The sequence below is a fragment of the Myotis daubentonii genome, chromosome 11 (assembly GCF_963259705.1).
Source record: "Myotis daubentonii chromosome 11, mMyoDau2.1, whole genome shotgun sequence".
NCBI lineage: Eukaryota > Metazoa > Chordata > Mammalia > Chiroptera > Vespertilionidae > Myotis > Myotis daubentonii.
Genome location: NC_081850.1, coordinates 81,373,520 through 81,387,971, shown reverse-complemented (window position 1 = coordinate 81,387,971; position 14,452 = coordinate 81,373,520). Strand labels below are relative to the sequence as shown.

Below are 14,452 nucleotides of genomic sequence, written 5' to 3'. Positions count from 1 at the left end.
CGGGGTCAGCCCGGGCAGGGCGGGGCGGCCCTGCAGGTCAGAGGGGGTCAGCCCGGGCAGGGCGGGGCGGCCCTGCAGGTCAGAGGGGGTCAGCCCGGGCAGGGCGGGACGGCGTGGGCGGGCGAGTCATTCCTCGTAACACGGGCCGCTCCGCTCCACCGATTGGCAGAGGCCATGCTAATCTCTGTGTCGTCCAATGTAGTGTCTGTGCTGGGGCAGCTAACGCTGGGGTCTCGGGAGATGACTGGGCCCCCCTCCCCCAGAGGAGCGGGTCTCCCGGGGGGCAGCGGATCAGTCTGCACTGAAGGTGAGCCCTGGAAGGGCAGAGCATGGGCGGCTCCTCCCTCCCAGCGCTGAGGTTCAGGCTTCTCCTGGGGAACACTTCCAGCCTGTCCGCCCGCCCTCCGCCCCGCAGCACGTGGAGGGGCTGAAGGGCGGTGCTCTGGGTGCTGCCCAGTTTCAGGCCCAGCCTGGCGGTGGGCAGGGGGCACCGCTGGTTACCTGCCGTGTGTCCCCTGCCCCCATCAAGTGCTGTGGCCCTCCTGCAGGACCCCAGGAGGAACCCCCGCCCCGCCTTCATAGGTCTCCCACAGCTGCTGTGTGAACACAAGAACCTCATCCTGGCACTTCCTACTGCATGCATGTCTGCAGTCGGCAGAACCCACTTGCTCTCCACCACCGGGATTTCTGGAAGGCTCTTGCCTGTAGCCAAGTTCAGAAGGTCTAGCAGTTTAATCACCTTTTGAAAATTCAACTGCACGATCTCCAAGAATGCTCTAATTCCAGAACCAATCGGTCCAGCGCCAAACCTGCAGCTGCTCTCGGTGGCAGCAGTGGTCTGAGCCCCCCGGGCCGCACAGACCACCCGTAGGACAGGGACGAGATGCCTGCCCTCGGGGGAGGACAGTCACGATTCTCAAGCACAAGGAACTGGCCGAGTCAGAAAAAAAGGGCCGAACATGTGCATTTAGAATTTATTAAGAAAGCTGTCAATCTGAACAGGAGGGAACATTTATCTTAAAAAATAACATCTGCAGGAAAACAGCACAAGGCACTGAGTGCACGTCACGCCTCCCCCGTCAGAAGGGCTGGAGCAGCAGCAGCCCTCTGCTACCGGGAGGCTCTGCACGTCCTCTGGATCCGACTTCATTGTACAAAGGCCGCTTGGAACATGTATCAGAACCCTCCATCCAACACTGTTCAAACCCCAGGCCCCTAAAGAGGTGCGTTCCAGCGGCTTCACAGTGTAGAGTCTGTGCCCACCTTGGTCCCTGCAGGACAGCAGCATCCAACCACCCGGCTGCCCACTCAGGCCCCAGTCGCAGGTGCCCTGGGAAGGCTGCAGGGTGGGCTGAGCCGGGGCACTGAGCAAAGGCAACAAGGCACGCAGCCCTGTCCAAGGCAGTCATTCCATTTCGGCTCATTTAGTGTTTCCTTTATGTGGGAAATCAAGGACAATCGATCGAACTTAGAATGAACGTTCTGTAATAAGAATGGAAGACTCGTATCACAGAACTGCTGTTTCCATGTTCAGCACTTAAAACATGGGTGGCTTTTATAAACACGCCTTCCAGTGGGTCATGGTCTCAATGCAGGGGTTCGCCCAGGAGCACGGGCTGCATGGACAGAAACCTCAGTGACGCTCGCTAGTCGGCCGCTCCTCGCTGCAGCAGGCTAATAACACTGTTCTCAGTCCTGAATTAGCATCTCGTGATAAACAGCTTTACTGGGAGACTGCGTATTCAAAGACACAATGGCATTTCACAGCCCGTGAGCGGAGACTGCAGGCTGTAAACAGAGTTGCGAGCTAGAAGCTTCTCAAGACTCCTCCTCCCCGACCTCCTTGATTTCAGAGATTCTGTCTATAGATTTAAGGATTTCAGCAACAAGGTTCAGTGTCTCGGCTCCGGAAACCAGCTGCCTACGAGGAAAACACTGGCATCACGAACTGCAACCCCCCTGATCAACAGAACACGAGGGACCAGCAGACCAGACACCAGCGCGGGTCCTCCAGGCCTCGGGTCTCCCCCGAAGAGGCCTCGCCGTGAGCACGTGGGCACCCCACCCACTAGAGCACCCCTGCTGTGCACCCCGCTGCCCGCAGCGCAGCCAGTGGGAGGAGCGTGAGGACTGTTTGTGACCCCTGCTGTCTCCCAGGAGCTCACTGAGCAATTTGTGGGGGCGGGGGGACACGGGATGGGGCGGAATTTGTCTTAACGCCCGTGCCTCTCAAGTAGAAACAGCCATCGCCACACAGAACGGGGGAGCCTGCTGGCGCGTACACCTGACCTCCGGCCAACGGGCCCATCAGGGGCACCCCACCCTGAGCCCTGGGCCCCGCACTGTGCGCGCGCGTGCGCTCTCCGTCTGAAATGGCCCGAGCCGCCACCGCCTCCCGCCGCTCACCTGATGGAGGCGTGCGCGTTGCTCATGACCATGCGCAGGTTCTGCAGGGCCACGTCTGTGTTCTGCTTCACCACCGTCAGGCTGGCGCCCTGGCCCGAGCGCAGGGCCTCATTCTCCCTCTTGAAGTTGGAGACCTGCGCCTGGGGTGGGGGCGTGGCCGTGAAGGGGTTTTATGGTCAACAGGGAGCAGCCACGCGCTGTCCACCTAACGCCAACAGGGCACCGTGGGAGAGGAGAGGGCCCGGTCCCACCAGGGGCCCACCCAGCCGGGGCTCCCAACGGGCCCCTCTGCTCCAGTCTGTCCTGGGCAGTCGCCCATGGGACCGAAATTCTACAAAACTGGACGCTTCCCAGGGTGGCCACGGCCCGGGGAGCGGGCCGAGGAAGACTGAGCCGGGGCCTTGGTCTGCACGGAGTTTGCCCGCCCGCCGTCGGGAGGAAGAGCCCATCAGAGGCCCTCTGGTGTCTTTTCTGGAGTCACTGAACCCACAGAGGCATGGAGCTCGGGGCCTCCGCTTACCTGGAGCAAGCTTATGTCTTGTTTCAGCTTCATGACGTGACTTTCTGCCTTTACCGCACGTTTCTGTTACCAGAGACACAACACAAGAGCATCAGCGGCAGGTGAAGTGCCCACGGTGCCCTCGCCCAGCACTCTGGCCGCTCCCGCCGCAGGCAGGCCCCACCTGTGCCCCAGCCCCGCCCCTGCTGGCTGCTGCGGCCACCTGGGCAGCCTGGGTCCGCTAGTGACACACCCGCCGCCTCACAGCCCTGCCCACCCGTGCGTACGGTCATCAGCTCCAGGTTCTGCTCCACCTGCTGGACCACGGATTCCAGGTCGTGGTAGTCACTCTCCTCCTTGATCATTTTTGCTTCCAATTTCCGCTCCAGCGTCCTGACCCTGGCAAAGAACACCCGTGTCACCGTGGCTCTGCGGCCAATTCCGGGGCTGCTTCTAGGGGCACTTCGGCGGGTTGGCTCGGTAACGGCCACGAGTGCCCACTGTTCGGAACGAGCCACGTCAGTGAGGCGCAGGCGAGGCGACACCCTCAGCGGGGTCTGAGTGAGCGCAGCCATGGGCCCTTAGGGGTCTGCCGCTCGGTTGGGACGTTTAAAATACACGGACACAGCAGGGAAACGTGTCTGTTGCCAAGGCCCGACACAGAACAGAACCCAGCCCCAGCCCCAGCCCCAGTACACGGCTCGTGGCTCCTGTCAACCGCCTGGCACGCCCTAACTCAAGGCTTACATCTCGGTTTGCGTCTCAGAGAAGCTCTGCACCTCCGTTAGCTTCCTCCTGAGCTTCGAGTTCTCGTCTTTCAGCTGCAGAGAGAGGAAGTCCTGGTTAGGAACTCAGCGGGTCTCCCGCAGAAGGGGTCTGTGCGCTGCGGTGTGGCCTGGAACTGCCCGGTCAGCAGAAGTGCCCTGGAGTCCACCCCGGACCTTGCAGAGCACGGGTATCAGGTGGGGCCGGGCCGGACTCCAGTGTGCTCATGTGACCCGTCTGCAGGCTGCTTCAGACTAAGACTTTCCTCTACTTGGAGCACTGCGCAAGACGCTGAAGCCGACCGGTGGGCAGCCCCAAAGGTCCCCACTCTGCTTGGTCCCTTCCTGCACAGCCGCACCCGACTGCCCTGCACGGCCGCTGTTCCCGCGGCACCGGCAGCCGGGAGCGCGCCCCACGGAGACGAGGGAGCAGGCTGCTGTGCAGACGGTCCTGTCCTGGAGCCAAACCCAGGCCCCTGAGGACGCCAGAGGCTCAGGTGTTCTCCAAGAACACCGCTCTGACACGGCGGTTCCCCGTGCCGGCGCCGCCCCTCACTTACTGCTTCGTAGCTGATCTGCAGCGACCGAAGGTGCCTGTCCCCCAGACACTCTCCGTGGGCGGCGAAGTCTACACTGGGACTCGCCACGGGAGAGACTCGGGAGTCGGAGTCGCTCAGTGTCCACGGAGGCAGGGACTCGGGCCCTGCCAGCTCCGAGGGGCTGAAGAAGGAGATGTACGTGCTGCAGGGCGACGCGCTGGCCGAGACCCTCGAGTGCGTCTGCTCCACGGCGGATGGCAAGTAGGCGCCGTTCCACCCGTCCTCGTCCTCGTCCTCGTCCAGGAGGTCGCCAGCCCCCGTTGGGTCTTCGAAAAACGGCTGCTGGAAGTCCAGGCCGAAGCCCATGGGCTGGGGGGGCGGGGAGCTGCAGTCGAGGCCCAGGGAGTGCCTTGTGGCTTCCTAAGGGCGGGAGGGGCGGGGCTCAGACGCCGGAGCCAGCCAGGCCCTTCCTGACGCCCAGGCAGCTCAGAGGCGCCATCTGCCCGACCACGCCGGCCCACCCGGCTCCCGCCTCGCTCTCCCGCCAGCAGCGGCCTCTCCCAGGAGCCTGCCATCAGGAGACAGCCCTGCGGCTGCCGTGAAGCGGGGACGGCCGGGCTGACCTGCGCGTGGAGCCGGCTGTTGGCCGCGTCCTCCTTCAGCAGGCTGAGGTTCTTGGTTTTCAGGAACTCCTTAAAGGAGAACGGGTTTGCCTCTTCCAGGTCCGCAAGCTTCTCATCTGAAATAGCGACAAAGACCTCAAGCGTGAAGCCTCAAGCTCGTCCAAAGGGGACTCCCTGTTCACTTCTCTTCCCGGACACAACGCCACCTAAAATAGGGAATGCCACGCGAGTCGCTGCCCGAGCTCAGCGCTGGCCCGTGACATGGGTACTTCCTCTCCTTCCCACCCCACCCCGCGGTTCCCACACCTCGGGCACAGAGGCCACTCGGGTGAGGATGTGCCTGCACTCCCACCGGGCTGTCCCAGCTCCAAAGGCCCCCAAGCTGGGGATCACCGCCCGCCTCCGCCCCTCCCCTACTCACCCACCCCTTTCCTCCTCTCCCTGCCTCTCGCTTCCCCACCACCTCGCCAGCCACACTGCGGCCCTCTCAGCCCACCCATCGCCCAGCCCACCCATCGCCCGAGCCCGGCGCCACCCTGTGCGATGCTGGCCGGGCCCAGCCCCGGGGCCTCTCAGACTCCCAGGAGTGACCGCCCTCCCACTCCCGGCCGTCCCTCACGCCTCAGGGTGTACCCTGCGTCCTCCTACCCCAGGGCCAGGACCCACCCCGCGGGGTCCACCCCACCTGCTCTGGCGGCTACAGGTGCGCTCGGCAGGCCCGTGCTGTGGCGGGACAGCCCTGCCCGGGCGTAAGCCTGGAGCTTCGAGTTGGGCAGAGAGGAGGGATTACCGAGGTGCTCTACCTCCAAAGTGTACCTCCTGGGCTCCTGGCTTGGTGCCCTTCCCCTTTCCGCGGACAAAATCTGCGAAGACACCCCGCGGTCACAGCGCCCCCAACGGCCTCCGTGCCGCGGTTCTCCGGCCGGGGACCTGGGGGGCCTGGGGGACCTGCCCGGACCGAGAAAGGTCCGCAGGCCTGGAGCTCCGTGGGGCGCTCGTGCCTCCCGGCGGCCCCTCCGCGGGCCGCTGTGACCACCGCACGCCCGGGGACAATGGGGGAAGGAAGGCGGGCCGCTGCCTGCGGCGGCGGCTTTCCAGTCGCGCCCTCCCTCCCTCCCTCCCTCGCTCGGGCACTTGCCATCCTACATCGGGACTGTCTGTTTTTTGGGGGGAGGGTCTCCCCAAGACCAGACGGTGAGCTCCCAGCCGCAGGACTCTCTCCACCTTCGTATCCGCAGCGCCGGGCACGGCCGGGTCCCTGCGGCTCGGCTCACCTGTGTCTCCCACGGACGCCAGCACCGGGCTGGGCACATAGCACATAAACGCCGGCCGAAGGCCGAGGAGGTGGGGGTCCGGGTCCCGGCCGCGGGGGCGCCCACAGTCGAGCTGGGGGAGCCCGGCCCGGCGCTCGGAGGACGCGGCCGCTGCAACAACAAGGAGAGCGACTTGGCCGCGCCCCGCCGCGCCCGCGGCCGCTCCCCGGGACCGGGACCTCGGCGCCGCCCGGACGGAGGCCCGGAGCCCGGGGCGTCCGCCCGCCCGCCCGCCCCCGGCCGCCCGCCGGCCGCTCACCGTCCGGAATGACGAGGCTGCGGGCCCGGGACAGCGGGGAGACGCCCGGGCGGCGCGCGTAGCCCGACATCGCCGCGGGCCCGGGGGCGCCGGCCCTCCCTAGCCCGGCAGCGGCGGCGCCATGGCTCCGGCTCCGCCCCGGCCGCGGCGCGAGTCCCCCGCCCCCGTCGCCCGCCGCTCGGCCGCCGCTCCCAGCCTCTCGCCGCGGCTTCCGCTCCGCGCACCGGAAGCGAGCGCCCGAACGGCAGGGGCCGGCGCTGGGGGGGCGGGGCGCGGGGGGCGGCGCCGGAAGTGACGCCAGAAGCGGTGGGCGGAGACCCAAGATGGCGGCGGTGGTGCTGGCGGCGACGCGGCTGCTGCGGGGCTCGCGTGCCTGGGGCCGCTCGCGGCTGAGGTGAGCGGGGGGCCGGCCGGGGAGCCAGGGAGAGCCGGGGGGGCTCGGCCGGGGGCCGGCGTCCCTCGGGGCCCGCGGCCTCTGGTCCCCCGACGGCCAGACGCGGCGCCGGGCGGGCGGGCTCGGGCGGCGGGATTCCGGCCAGGTCCCGGGGGCGCCCCCCTGCCCCGCGCTGCGGGCCCGCGCCCGGAGCCCCGGCCGCCGCTCCGTCCCGGCCGCGGGGTCGGCTCCCGCCCTCCGCTCCCGGTCGGCGGGCTGGGCCCCGGTCGCGTCGTGTCCGCCGGCCCCTTCCTGCCGCGCGCGCCCCTCGGAGCCCGCGGACACCTGGCTCCCCCGCCCCGGCGCCCGCCGCTCCCCGCCCGGCGCGCTCATCCGGCGGCGGGCAGGTGGGCCGTCCCGGGGCCCGCTCCCGTGCGGCGGGCGCTGTCGGCCATCGGCGCGTGTGAAACCAGTCGCGATGGCGGCGGAGACTGACTCGGGGGGAAGGAGGGGGCCGCTCGGAGGGGCGTCTCCACGGAGAGGACGGGCCGCCGGTGGGGCCCGGCGACCCCGGAGCTTGGGGGCCGGTGAGCCGCGCGTTCTCGGGGAGCCAGCCCGCCACCGGGACCGGGACCGGGGTGAGGGGGTGCGACGGGCTGGAGGCCGAGCTGCCGGTCCTGCGGGCGGGTGTGACCACTGACCTGCACGGGCCGGTCAGACCCCCGAAGGAGAAGGGCCTGCCCCGGCCTCCCCGACCCCCAGAGGTAGCAGGACCCTCCCGAGGGGGCGCAGCCCACGGCCCCCCACTCCCTCTGCTGTCACCGGCGACCTCTCTGTTTCAGGTTTGGGGCCCCCGGGGACAGACAGTTCAGCAGTGGGGGCGCCTACCCCAGCGTCCCCCTCTCCGCCCCCCTGCCCGGGGTGCCCACGCCCGTGTTCGCCACTGCGGACGGCCAGGAGAAGTTCGAGACCAAGGTCACCACGCTGGACAACGGGCTGCGCGTGGCCTCCCAGAGCAAGTTCGGGCAGTTCTGCACGGTGGGAGGTACGTGCCCTCGGGGCGGGGCGCAGGCTCTGTGTGGGGGGGTGCAGGCTCTGTCCCCGGGGGGAGCACGCTCCGTCCACGCACAGGCGCACGCGGTGCCAACCTGGCCGTTTGGGGTGCTCTTCCCCTTTCCTCTCGTCTGTACCCGAGATTTCCGCCGACCACACGCGGCTCCATAAACAGACGAACGCTGTGGCTGTGGGACCGTCGCAGCGGCGTGGGGAGCGGGCCCTCTCCTGTGACGCCGTCCGTCTGCCTGTGGAGTCGTGTTCACAGTGTCAACTGAAGAGGTTTCTTTCGCGTAAGTCGTCTGTTTTGAAAACTGATTTAACCTGTCAATTTCTTTCTTTCTTTTTTTTTTTTTTTGCCAGTTCTCATTAATTCAGGATCAAGATATGAAGCCAAGTATCTTAGCGGAATCGCTCACTTTTTGGAAAAGTTGGCATTTTCGGTCAGTGCCCAGTGTGTGGGTTTTGAGGGTAATTGGGAAGGATTTACATAGTGGTGCTTTTTTACAGGCGTTACTTTATGAAGTGGCCGAGGAATGGTAAGAAAAGGTCACTGAATTTCGTGTTGCTTTGAAAGCAAAAATAAACTTTGCTAAGAGCTGTGTGTTTTGGGGTTGCTGAACCCGCGGGTGCCTTCCTTGTACCCCTAGTCCACGGACCGCTTCGACAGCAAGGACAGCATCCTGCTTACCCTGGAGAAGCACGGGGGCATCTGCGACTGCCAGGCGTCAAGGTACCCAGCTCGCGCACAGGCTTGTCGCGCGTCCCCGTGGAACGGCTCGGTGGTCAGGGTCCCACAGCCCTCAGAGAGGCCGTGGCGACGGCGATGAGACGTGGGCGGGAAGCACACACTCCACAGAGGAACATCCCAGGGCCAGGTGGTTCCCCGAAGGCTGTGCCAGGGGACTTGAGCCAGGCAGGAGCTGGGCACGCAAGAGCCCTGTCCCCGGGTGCTCACAGGTAGAGCAGGAAGCCAGGGCCCACGGGCGGTGGGAGTGTGGGGCCGGGCAGCTGACGTGGTCTGGAGTCGGGAAGGATTGCCAGGAAGCCTGACACCGGGGCTGGTTCCCCCGCTGGCCAGTCAGTTCGCACAGGAGACGCGGGCACGGACAAGGGGCTCCGCACGGCGGAGCCTGTGCTGGAGAGAGCCCTCCGCTGGGCAGCGCGGTGCTGGCGCAGGCTGTGCGCGCTGCCGTCTGCCTGTGGCCAGCCCGAGGCGGGAAAGCCCGGTGCGTGCTGACCCTCGGCGCCGAGTGACGTCACGTCCCCAGGACCCCACCCCCCACCCTCAGGGCCGATGCTGCTGGTTTTTCCAGAGACACCACCATGTATGCGGTGTCTGCCGACTCGAAAGGCCTGGACACGGTGGTGGGCTTGCTGGCGGATGTGGTCCTGCACCCCAGGCTCACAGGTGGGTGTCGAGGCCGCCGGGGGCCGGTGGGGGCGGGACACTGGGAGGTGCAGGGCCCTGCCCATGGGGACGCGCACTGTATCGTTGGAGACCTCAGCTCACCTGCCCGTGAGTTGGCGCAATTTTATCGGAAATAACGCTGGCGAGGGGCAAGTTCTAGTGCTGGTTCTCCGAGACACCAGCTCACCCTTCGATGTGTTAGCAAAATTGGTCCTTTGAGCAGCGCGTCTTGGCTGTGAACATCCTGGTCCGTTCCCTTCCTGGGCCCTGCAAGTGGTGGACTCGCTCCCGCAGGGCCGGGGCCGGGAGCGGCCACGTGGCCGTCACAGCCGGTCCGACCGCCGCTTCCCCGCAGCCCGCCTGTCGGCTGCAGTCCCGCTCAGGGCTCTCTGGCCTGTTGCCTCAGCACCGTCACACCCACTGTCCTCACATCCTCACACAGCACTGCGGCCGGTCAGGGCCAGTGCCTCCAGCGGAGGGGGCTGGGGCTCAGAGCACGGCCGGTGGTGCTGCGGGCGCTCTCCCTCGCTCACACGTGTCCCCCAGGCCTGCCCCAGAGGAAGGCAGGGGGACGGCCAGTGTTCGCCACCAAGGACGCTCGGCCCAGCTCTGCTGGCCTGTGGAGCCTGAGCCTGTCTCGTGCCCTTCGCAGAGGAGGAGATTGAGATGGCGCGAATGGCTGTCCAGTTTGAGCTGGAGGACCTCAGCATGCGGCCTGACCCGGAGCCTCTTCTCACTGAGATGATCCACGAGGTGAGGCGAGCTCCGAGGCCCTGTGTGCGGCCGGGACCAGGACGGTGGGAGGGGCGTTCTAACCTTTCCCGTCCCTACAGCGACTGGGTCGTCCCCTCCATCTAGAGCAGCGGTTCTCAACCCCTGTGGTGGTCGAACGACCCTCTCACGGGTCGTCTAAGACCATCCTGCAGATCAGATATTTACATGACGATTCGTAACGGTAGCAGCATGACAGTTATGAAGTAGCGACGAAAATAATTTTATGGTTGGGTCACCACATGAGGAACTGCATTTAAAGGGCCAGAAGGTTGAGAACCACTGATGGAGAGAGAGCCTCTGGGCTCTTGGCGACTGTCCTCCCTGGAGGCATCTCACTCCACGCATGGGAGGCTGTCCTGCGGCTGGGCCAGCGGAGCCGCCGGGGTGGCCGCGCTCGGAACGCGGGGGCCTGCGCCCTGTCACGCGTGCGCCTCGCTTCCGTTGCAGGCCGCTTACCGGGAGAACACGGTCGGCCTCCACCGCTTCTGCCCCGCAGAAAACATAGCGAAGATCGACCGCGACGTGCTCCACTCCTACCTGAGGAACTACTACACGCCAGACCGCATGGTGCTGGCGGGCGTGGGCATCGAGCACGACCACCTGGTGGAGTGCGCCAGGAAGTACCTCCTGGGCGCCCGGCCGGCCTGGGGGAGCGGGGCCGCCGTGGAGGTTGACCGCTCCGTAGCGCAGTACACCGGGGGCGTCGTCAAGGTACAGGCAGGGGACCGTGGCCTCGGGTCATAGACGCGCTCTGTGACCTCAGGTCTGGGTTCGTTCGGTTGGTTCTGGGGAGTTCGGTGAACTGCACTCGTGGCTTTGCCTCGAACACGTCCTGGTCTCTACAGCACGTCCTTGAAGCCGGTGCCTGTGGTGGTTAGCTTCAGCGGGGTTGGGGTACATCTGGCTGAGGCACTGGTGAAGCCTGATGCAGTTTGTCCTTGCTGGTTACAGCTAGAGAGAGACATGTCCAAGGTCAGCCTGGGCCCCGCCCCGTTCCCTGAGCTCACGCACATCATGATCGGGCTGGAGAGCTGCTCCTTCCTGGTGAGTCCCGCAGGCTCCCTCCCCGCTGGCCCCGCGCCCCCCGGCCCGGTGCGCCCCGGCGTGGCCCCTGTGAGCTCCGTCCTCCCTGCAGGAGGCTGACTTCATCCCCTTCGCGGTGCTGAACATGATGATGGGCGGCGGCGGCTCCTTCTCGGCTGGCGGGCCCGGCAAGGGCATGTTCACCCGGCTCTACCTCAACGTGCTCAACAGGTGAGCGGCGCCTGCCCCTCGCCATCCCCAGGGCCACACGCCCAGCGGAGGGCGCCTCACCTTCCGGGTGTCTCTCCCGTCCCCGCAGGCACCACTGGATGTACAACGCCACCGCCTACCACCACAGCTACGAGGACACGGGCCTCCTCTGCATCCACGCCAGCGCCGACCCCAGACAGGTGGGCCCAGGCCGGTGAGGCAGCTGCCGCAGGGCGTCTCAGGCGAGCTGTGTAAGCAACTCTCGCGTTGGCCTCATGCCTCCCTCGCAGGTTCGAGAAATGGTGGAGATCATCACCAAGGAGTTCATTTTAATGGGGGGGACCGTGGATGTGGTAAGTACGGCCCGACCCCGTGACCCCGTCCAAGGCTGCGCTTGTCCCATGGGGGCCTCCCTGGTTTTCACTGGGCACCCGGTCTGCTTGCACCTGGCTGACCCCGTGCGTCTATGGCTGCCTGAGGTCCTCGGCTCTGCTGACAAATGCCGCACACAGGCAGGTCCCCCCACCGCCTGCGGGCGGTCAGAGCAGCTCTCCTGGCTTCTCCTTTTCAGCTCCTCGGGCTCTAGCCCCGCGCTTGATGCCTTACGTGTTCAGAAGCCTCATTACTTCCTGGCCCAGAACTGGCACAAAGAGCACATTTCACACGCACATACACACGCATTGTGCACGTGTACACGCACACATGCGCACAAGTACCAGACAAGCCCAGCGTGCAGGCCCCGTGCCTCTGGGGGTCGGTGCACATGCTTCAGCTCAGGTCACACTTTCTGCGGCCCCTGTAGCCTCGCATGGCCCCTCTCTGAGCAGAAAGAAACGTCACTCCAAGCGGAAGGGCTTGAAGTCACTGGCGGGTCCACAGGGCCCTGCTGGGCAGGCAGTGCTCCCCGGGAGGCGCCGAGGTCGCCTTCAGAATTTGCCTGAAGTGCAATCGTGACGCGCCCGTCCTGAACGGGCAGCTGCTTTACTTAGAAATGACACAACTTCCAGCCAGTCTGTCAGGACTCGCTCGGCGAAGTCTGTCGGGTCCCAGAGCCATCGGGCCACCTGCCTCCCAGCTGCCTCTATCCTCGAACCCCGGGCCGGACTCCCTTGTAACACTCACCTCTGGTCAGAAGGGCTCCTGGAAAGGAGCTGGTAGCTGGGCTGTCCCCTCAGCGTTGGCCCGGGAGCACGGTGGGCAGGGCCTGGGCACCGGGGAGCCGCCTGCCTCAGCGCTGACCTTGGGCCGGGACACCCTTCCGAGCCGCTCGGTGGCTGGAGTGCCTGGCTGACGGCACGCCGGGCTGTCGACCCTCAGGTGGAGCTGGAGCGAGCCAAGACGCAGCTCATGTCCATGCTCATGATGAACCTGGAGGCCAGGCCCGTGATCTTTGAGGACGTGGGGAGGCAGGTGCTGGCGACCCGCTCCAGGAAGCTGCCCCACGAGCTGTGCGCGCTCATCCGTGAGTACGGGCACGGCCGGGCTGGGAGGGACCTGCCGTGTGTGCGGAGGCTGCGGCTCTCACCACGGGGCCCTGTGGCTCGCGGGCGGCGGGTGTCTCGGCCCCAGGTGTCTGGCCTCTCACTCGTGGCCTCCAGGGGGCTTGGACGTCCTCTGCCGAGTGCCCAGTTTTACTTGCTTGTGCGGCTTAGGGGACAGTTTCTTAGCTTTCTGATTCCCACGGGGTCTGACCCAGAGGTCGGCACTGTTGGGAGGTGAGTCGCCTGGTGTGAAGCTGGTACCGTTTGTAGTGTCCCCTGGGCTTGGAGTCCTGTGGGGCCCCTCAGGCCCTCGAGAATGACGGTGCTCCACCTTCCTGTGGCCTCATCTTCCGCAGCAAAGCCGGCACTGCTGGGTGCGTTGCCGGGTGGCTCCTGGCTTCTCTGCCCAGGCTCAGCGTGCGGCCTCTGCCGCGTTCCTCCCTCAGGCCACGCACTCGGAGGGGAGGGCTTCCTTCTCTGCTGACCCACCAGCTTTTCTCTGAATTCCTCCTGGGGGGCACGTCCTGTTACATTTGGAAACATGGGCACTTCCCCGTCGCTAAGCGAAGCCAAGCCCATGTCCGTCCTTCGCCCTGACTCACGGGCAGTCCCCACGGCGGCTCCTGACCCTGAGTCCCGTTCCCCTCCCCGGGTGGTGGCAGATGAGCGGCCTGGAGGCCGGGACCAACAGTGTGTCAGGCCTTCCCGTCCCTGTCCCCGTGCCAGGCGACGTGAGGCCAGAGGACATCAAGCGAGTTGCCTCGAAGATGCTGCGCGGGAAGCCGGCGGTGGCTGCCCTGGGCGACCTGAGCGACCTGCCCAGCTACGAGCACATCCAGGCGGCGCTGTCCAGCAGGGACGGGCGCCTGCCCAGGACCTACCGGCTCTTCCGGTAGAGGCTGTTTGCACACGTTTCTTTGGGGGTGAATTTAGTGCAAGAACTGAGCGCTGCGAACCACAGGACGCTTCGCAGGGTGAACGCACTCGCTGACGTGGCCGCACTCGGCGCCCTCAGGACCAGGCGTGCCTCCAGCACTCCCCTCGGCTGGGCAGCGTGCAGAAGGCTCCGGCCGCCGCTTCCGCTTCCAGTGCCGGCCACGAAGCGCCTTGTCAGTGCCAGGGCGTGGCCCGGGCACGCTGCCTGCTTCACGGCGCGGCCATGCGCCTGGGCTGTCTGCCATGTCATCAATTGCATTGGTGTCCTCACCCTTGATTTAGGACGGGTCGTTCCAGGCCACTGGAATTTTCTAGAACAAGGCAGGGACGTGCCAGCCACCTGTCCCGATAGGCCTTCTGTTTGACCCAGCATTGCCAAGCCGCTTGCCCTCACTGGAAGATGGGCTCTGACTTCAGGTGTCCGCGCACAGGGTGGGAGGGGCTTCTTGGGCTTGGTCGGCGATCGCCTTTTAAAAGGTGGGAGACGGGAGCTGTAGGTTCAGAAGGGAAAGGTTTGTGCTTCTCAAACTCCAGTTCCCATAGAAGCCCAGGTTCCACATGGGTAGTTCTAGGCCACCACAGTGTAGAGGGCAGCGTCCTGGCACGGCCATGGGGCACTGGAGGAGAGGAGTCTCCATGTCATCTTGCCTGTGACCCCAGGCAGCCTGGCCTCTGCCGTACAGGGGGGTGTGCGTGGGGGGTGAGGAATCAAATAAACACGTCCGCGTTACTTCTGTCTGCAATCGACTGTTTTGCAGGGCCTGTCAGTTGCTTTACAACACACCCCA

General features: G+C 65.8%; 2 protein-coding genes across 12 annotated transcripts; one reads left to right on the top strand and one right to left on the bottom strand.

The window, feature by feature from the left end:
• Positions 1–960: 960 nt before the first annotated feature.
• ENTR1 (endosome associated trafficking regulator 1) lies at positions 961–6,621 on the bottom strand. Of its 11 annotated transcripts, none has more exons than XR_009447765.1 (10): positions 6,404–6,621; positions 6,106–6,255; positions 5,635–5,694; positions 4,832–4,947; positions 4,230–4,628; positions 3,653–3,726; positions 3,183–3,304; positions 2,927–2,989; positions 2,407–2,546; positions 961–1,921 (listed from the first exon to the last, which is right to left on the bottom strand). XR_009447765.1 is itself a non-coding variant. In XM_059658525.1 (10 exons), the coding sequence occupies exons 1-10, from the start codon at positions 6,471–6,473 to the stop codon at positions 1,819–1,821; spliced, it is 1,287 nt and encodes a 428-aa protein (XP_059514508.1). In that variant the 5' UTR covers positions 6,474–6,621; the 3' UTR covers positions 961–1,818. The 11 variants fall into 11 exon arrangements, 7 of the variants coding, with proteins under 7 accessions (XP_059514508.1, XP_059514504.1, XP_059514506.1 ...); XR_009447766.1 differs by having other exon boundaries at positions 961–1,917; XR_009447763.1 differs by having other exon boundaries at positions 2,407–2,611; positions 3,193–3,304.
• Positions 6,622–6,645: 24 nt separating this feature from the next.
• Positions 6,646–14,394, top strand: PMPCA (peptidase, mitochondrial processing subunit alpha). Its single transcript, XM_059658519.1, has 13 exons — positions 6,646–6,797; positions 7,619–7,821; positions 8,193–8,272; positions 8,480–8,562; positions 9,146–9,240; positions 9,893–9,993; positions 10,462–10,725; positions 10,966–11,058; positions 11,150–11,268; positions 11,357–11,447; positions 11,538–11,600; positions 12,565–12,709; positions 13,455–14,394. The coding sequence occupies exons 1-13, from the start codon at positions 6,727–6,729 to the stop codon at positions 13,622–13,624; spliced, it is 1,578 nt and encodes a 525-aa protein (XP_059514502.1). The 5' UTR covers positions 6,646–6,726; the 3' UTR covers positions 13,625–14,394.
• Positions 14,395–14,452: the final 58 nt, after the last annotated feature.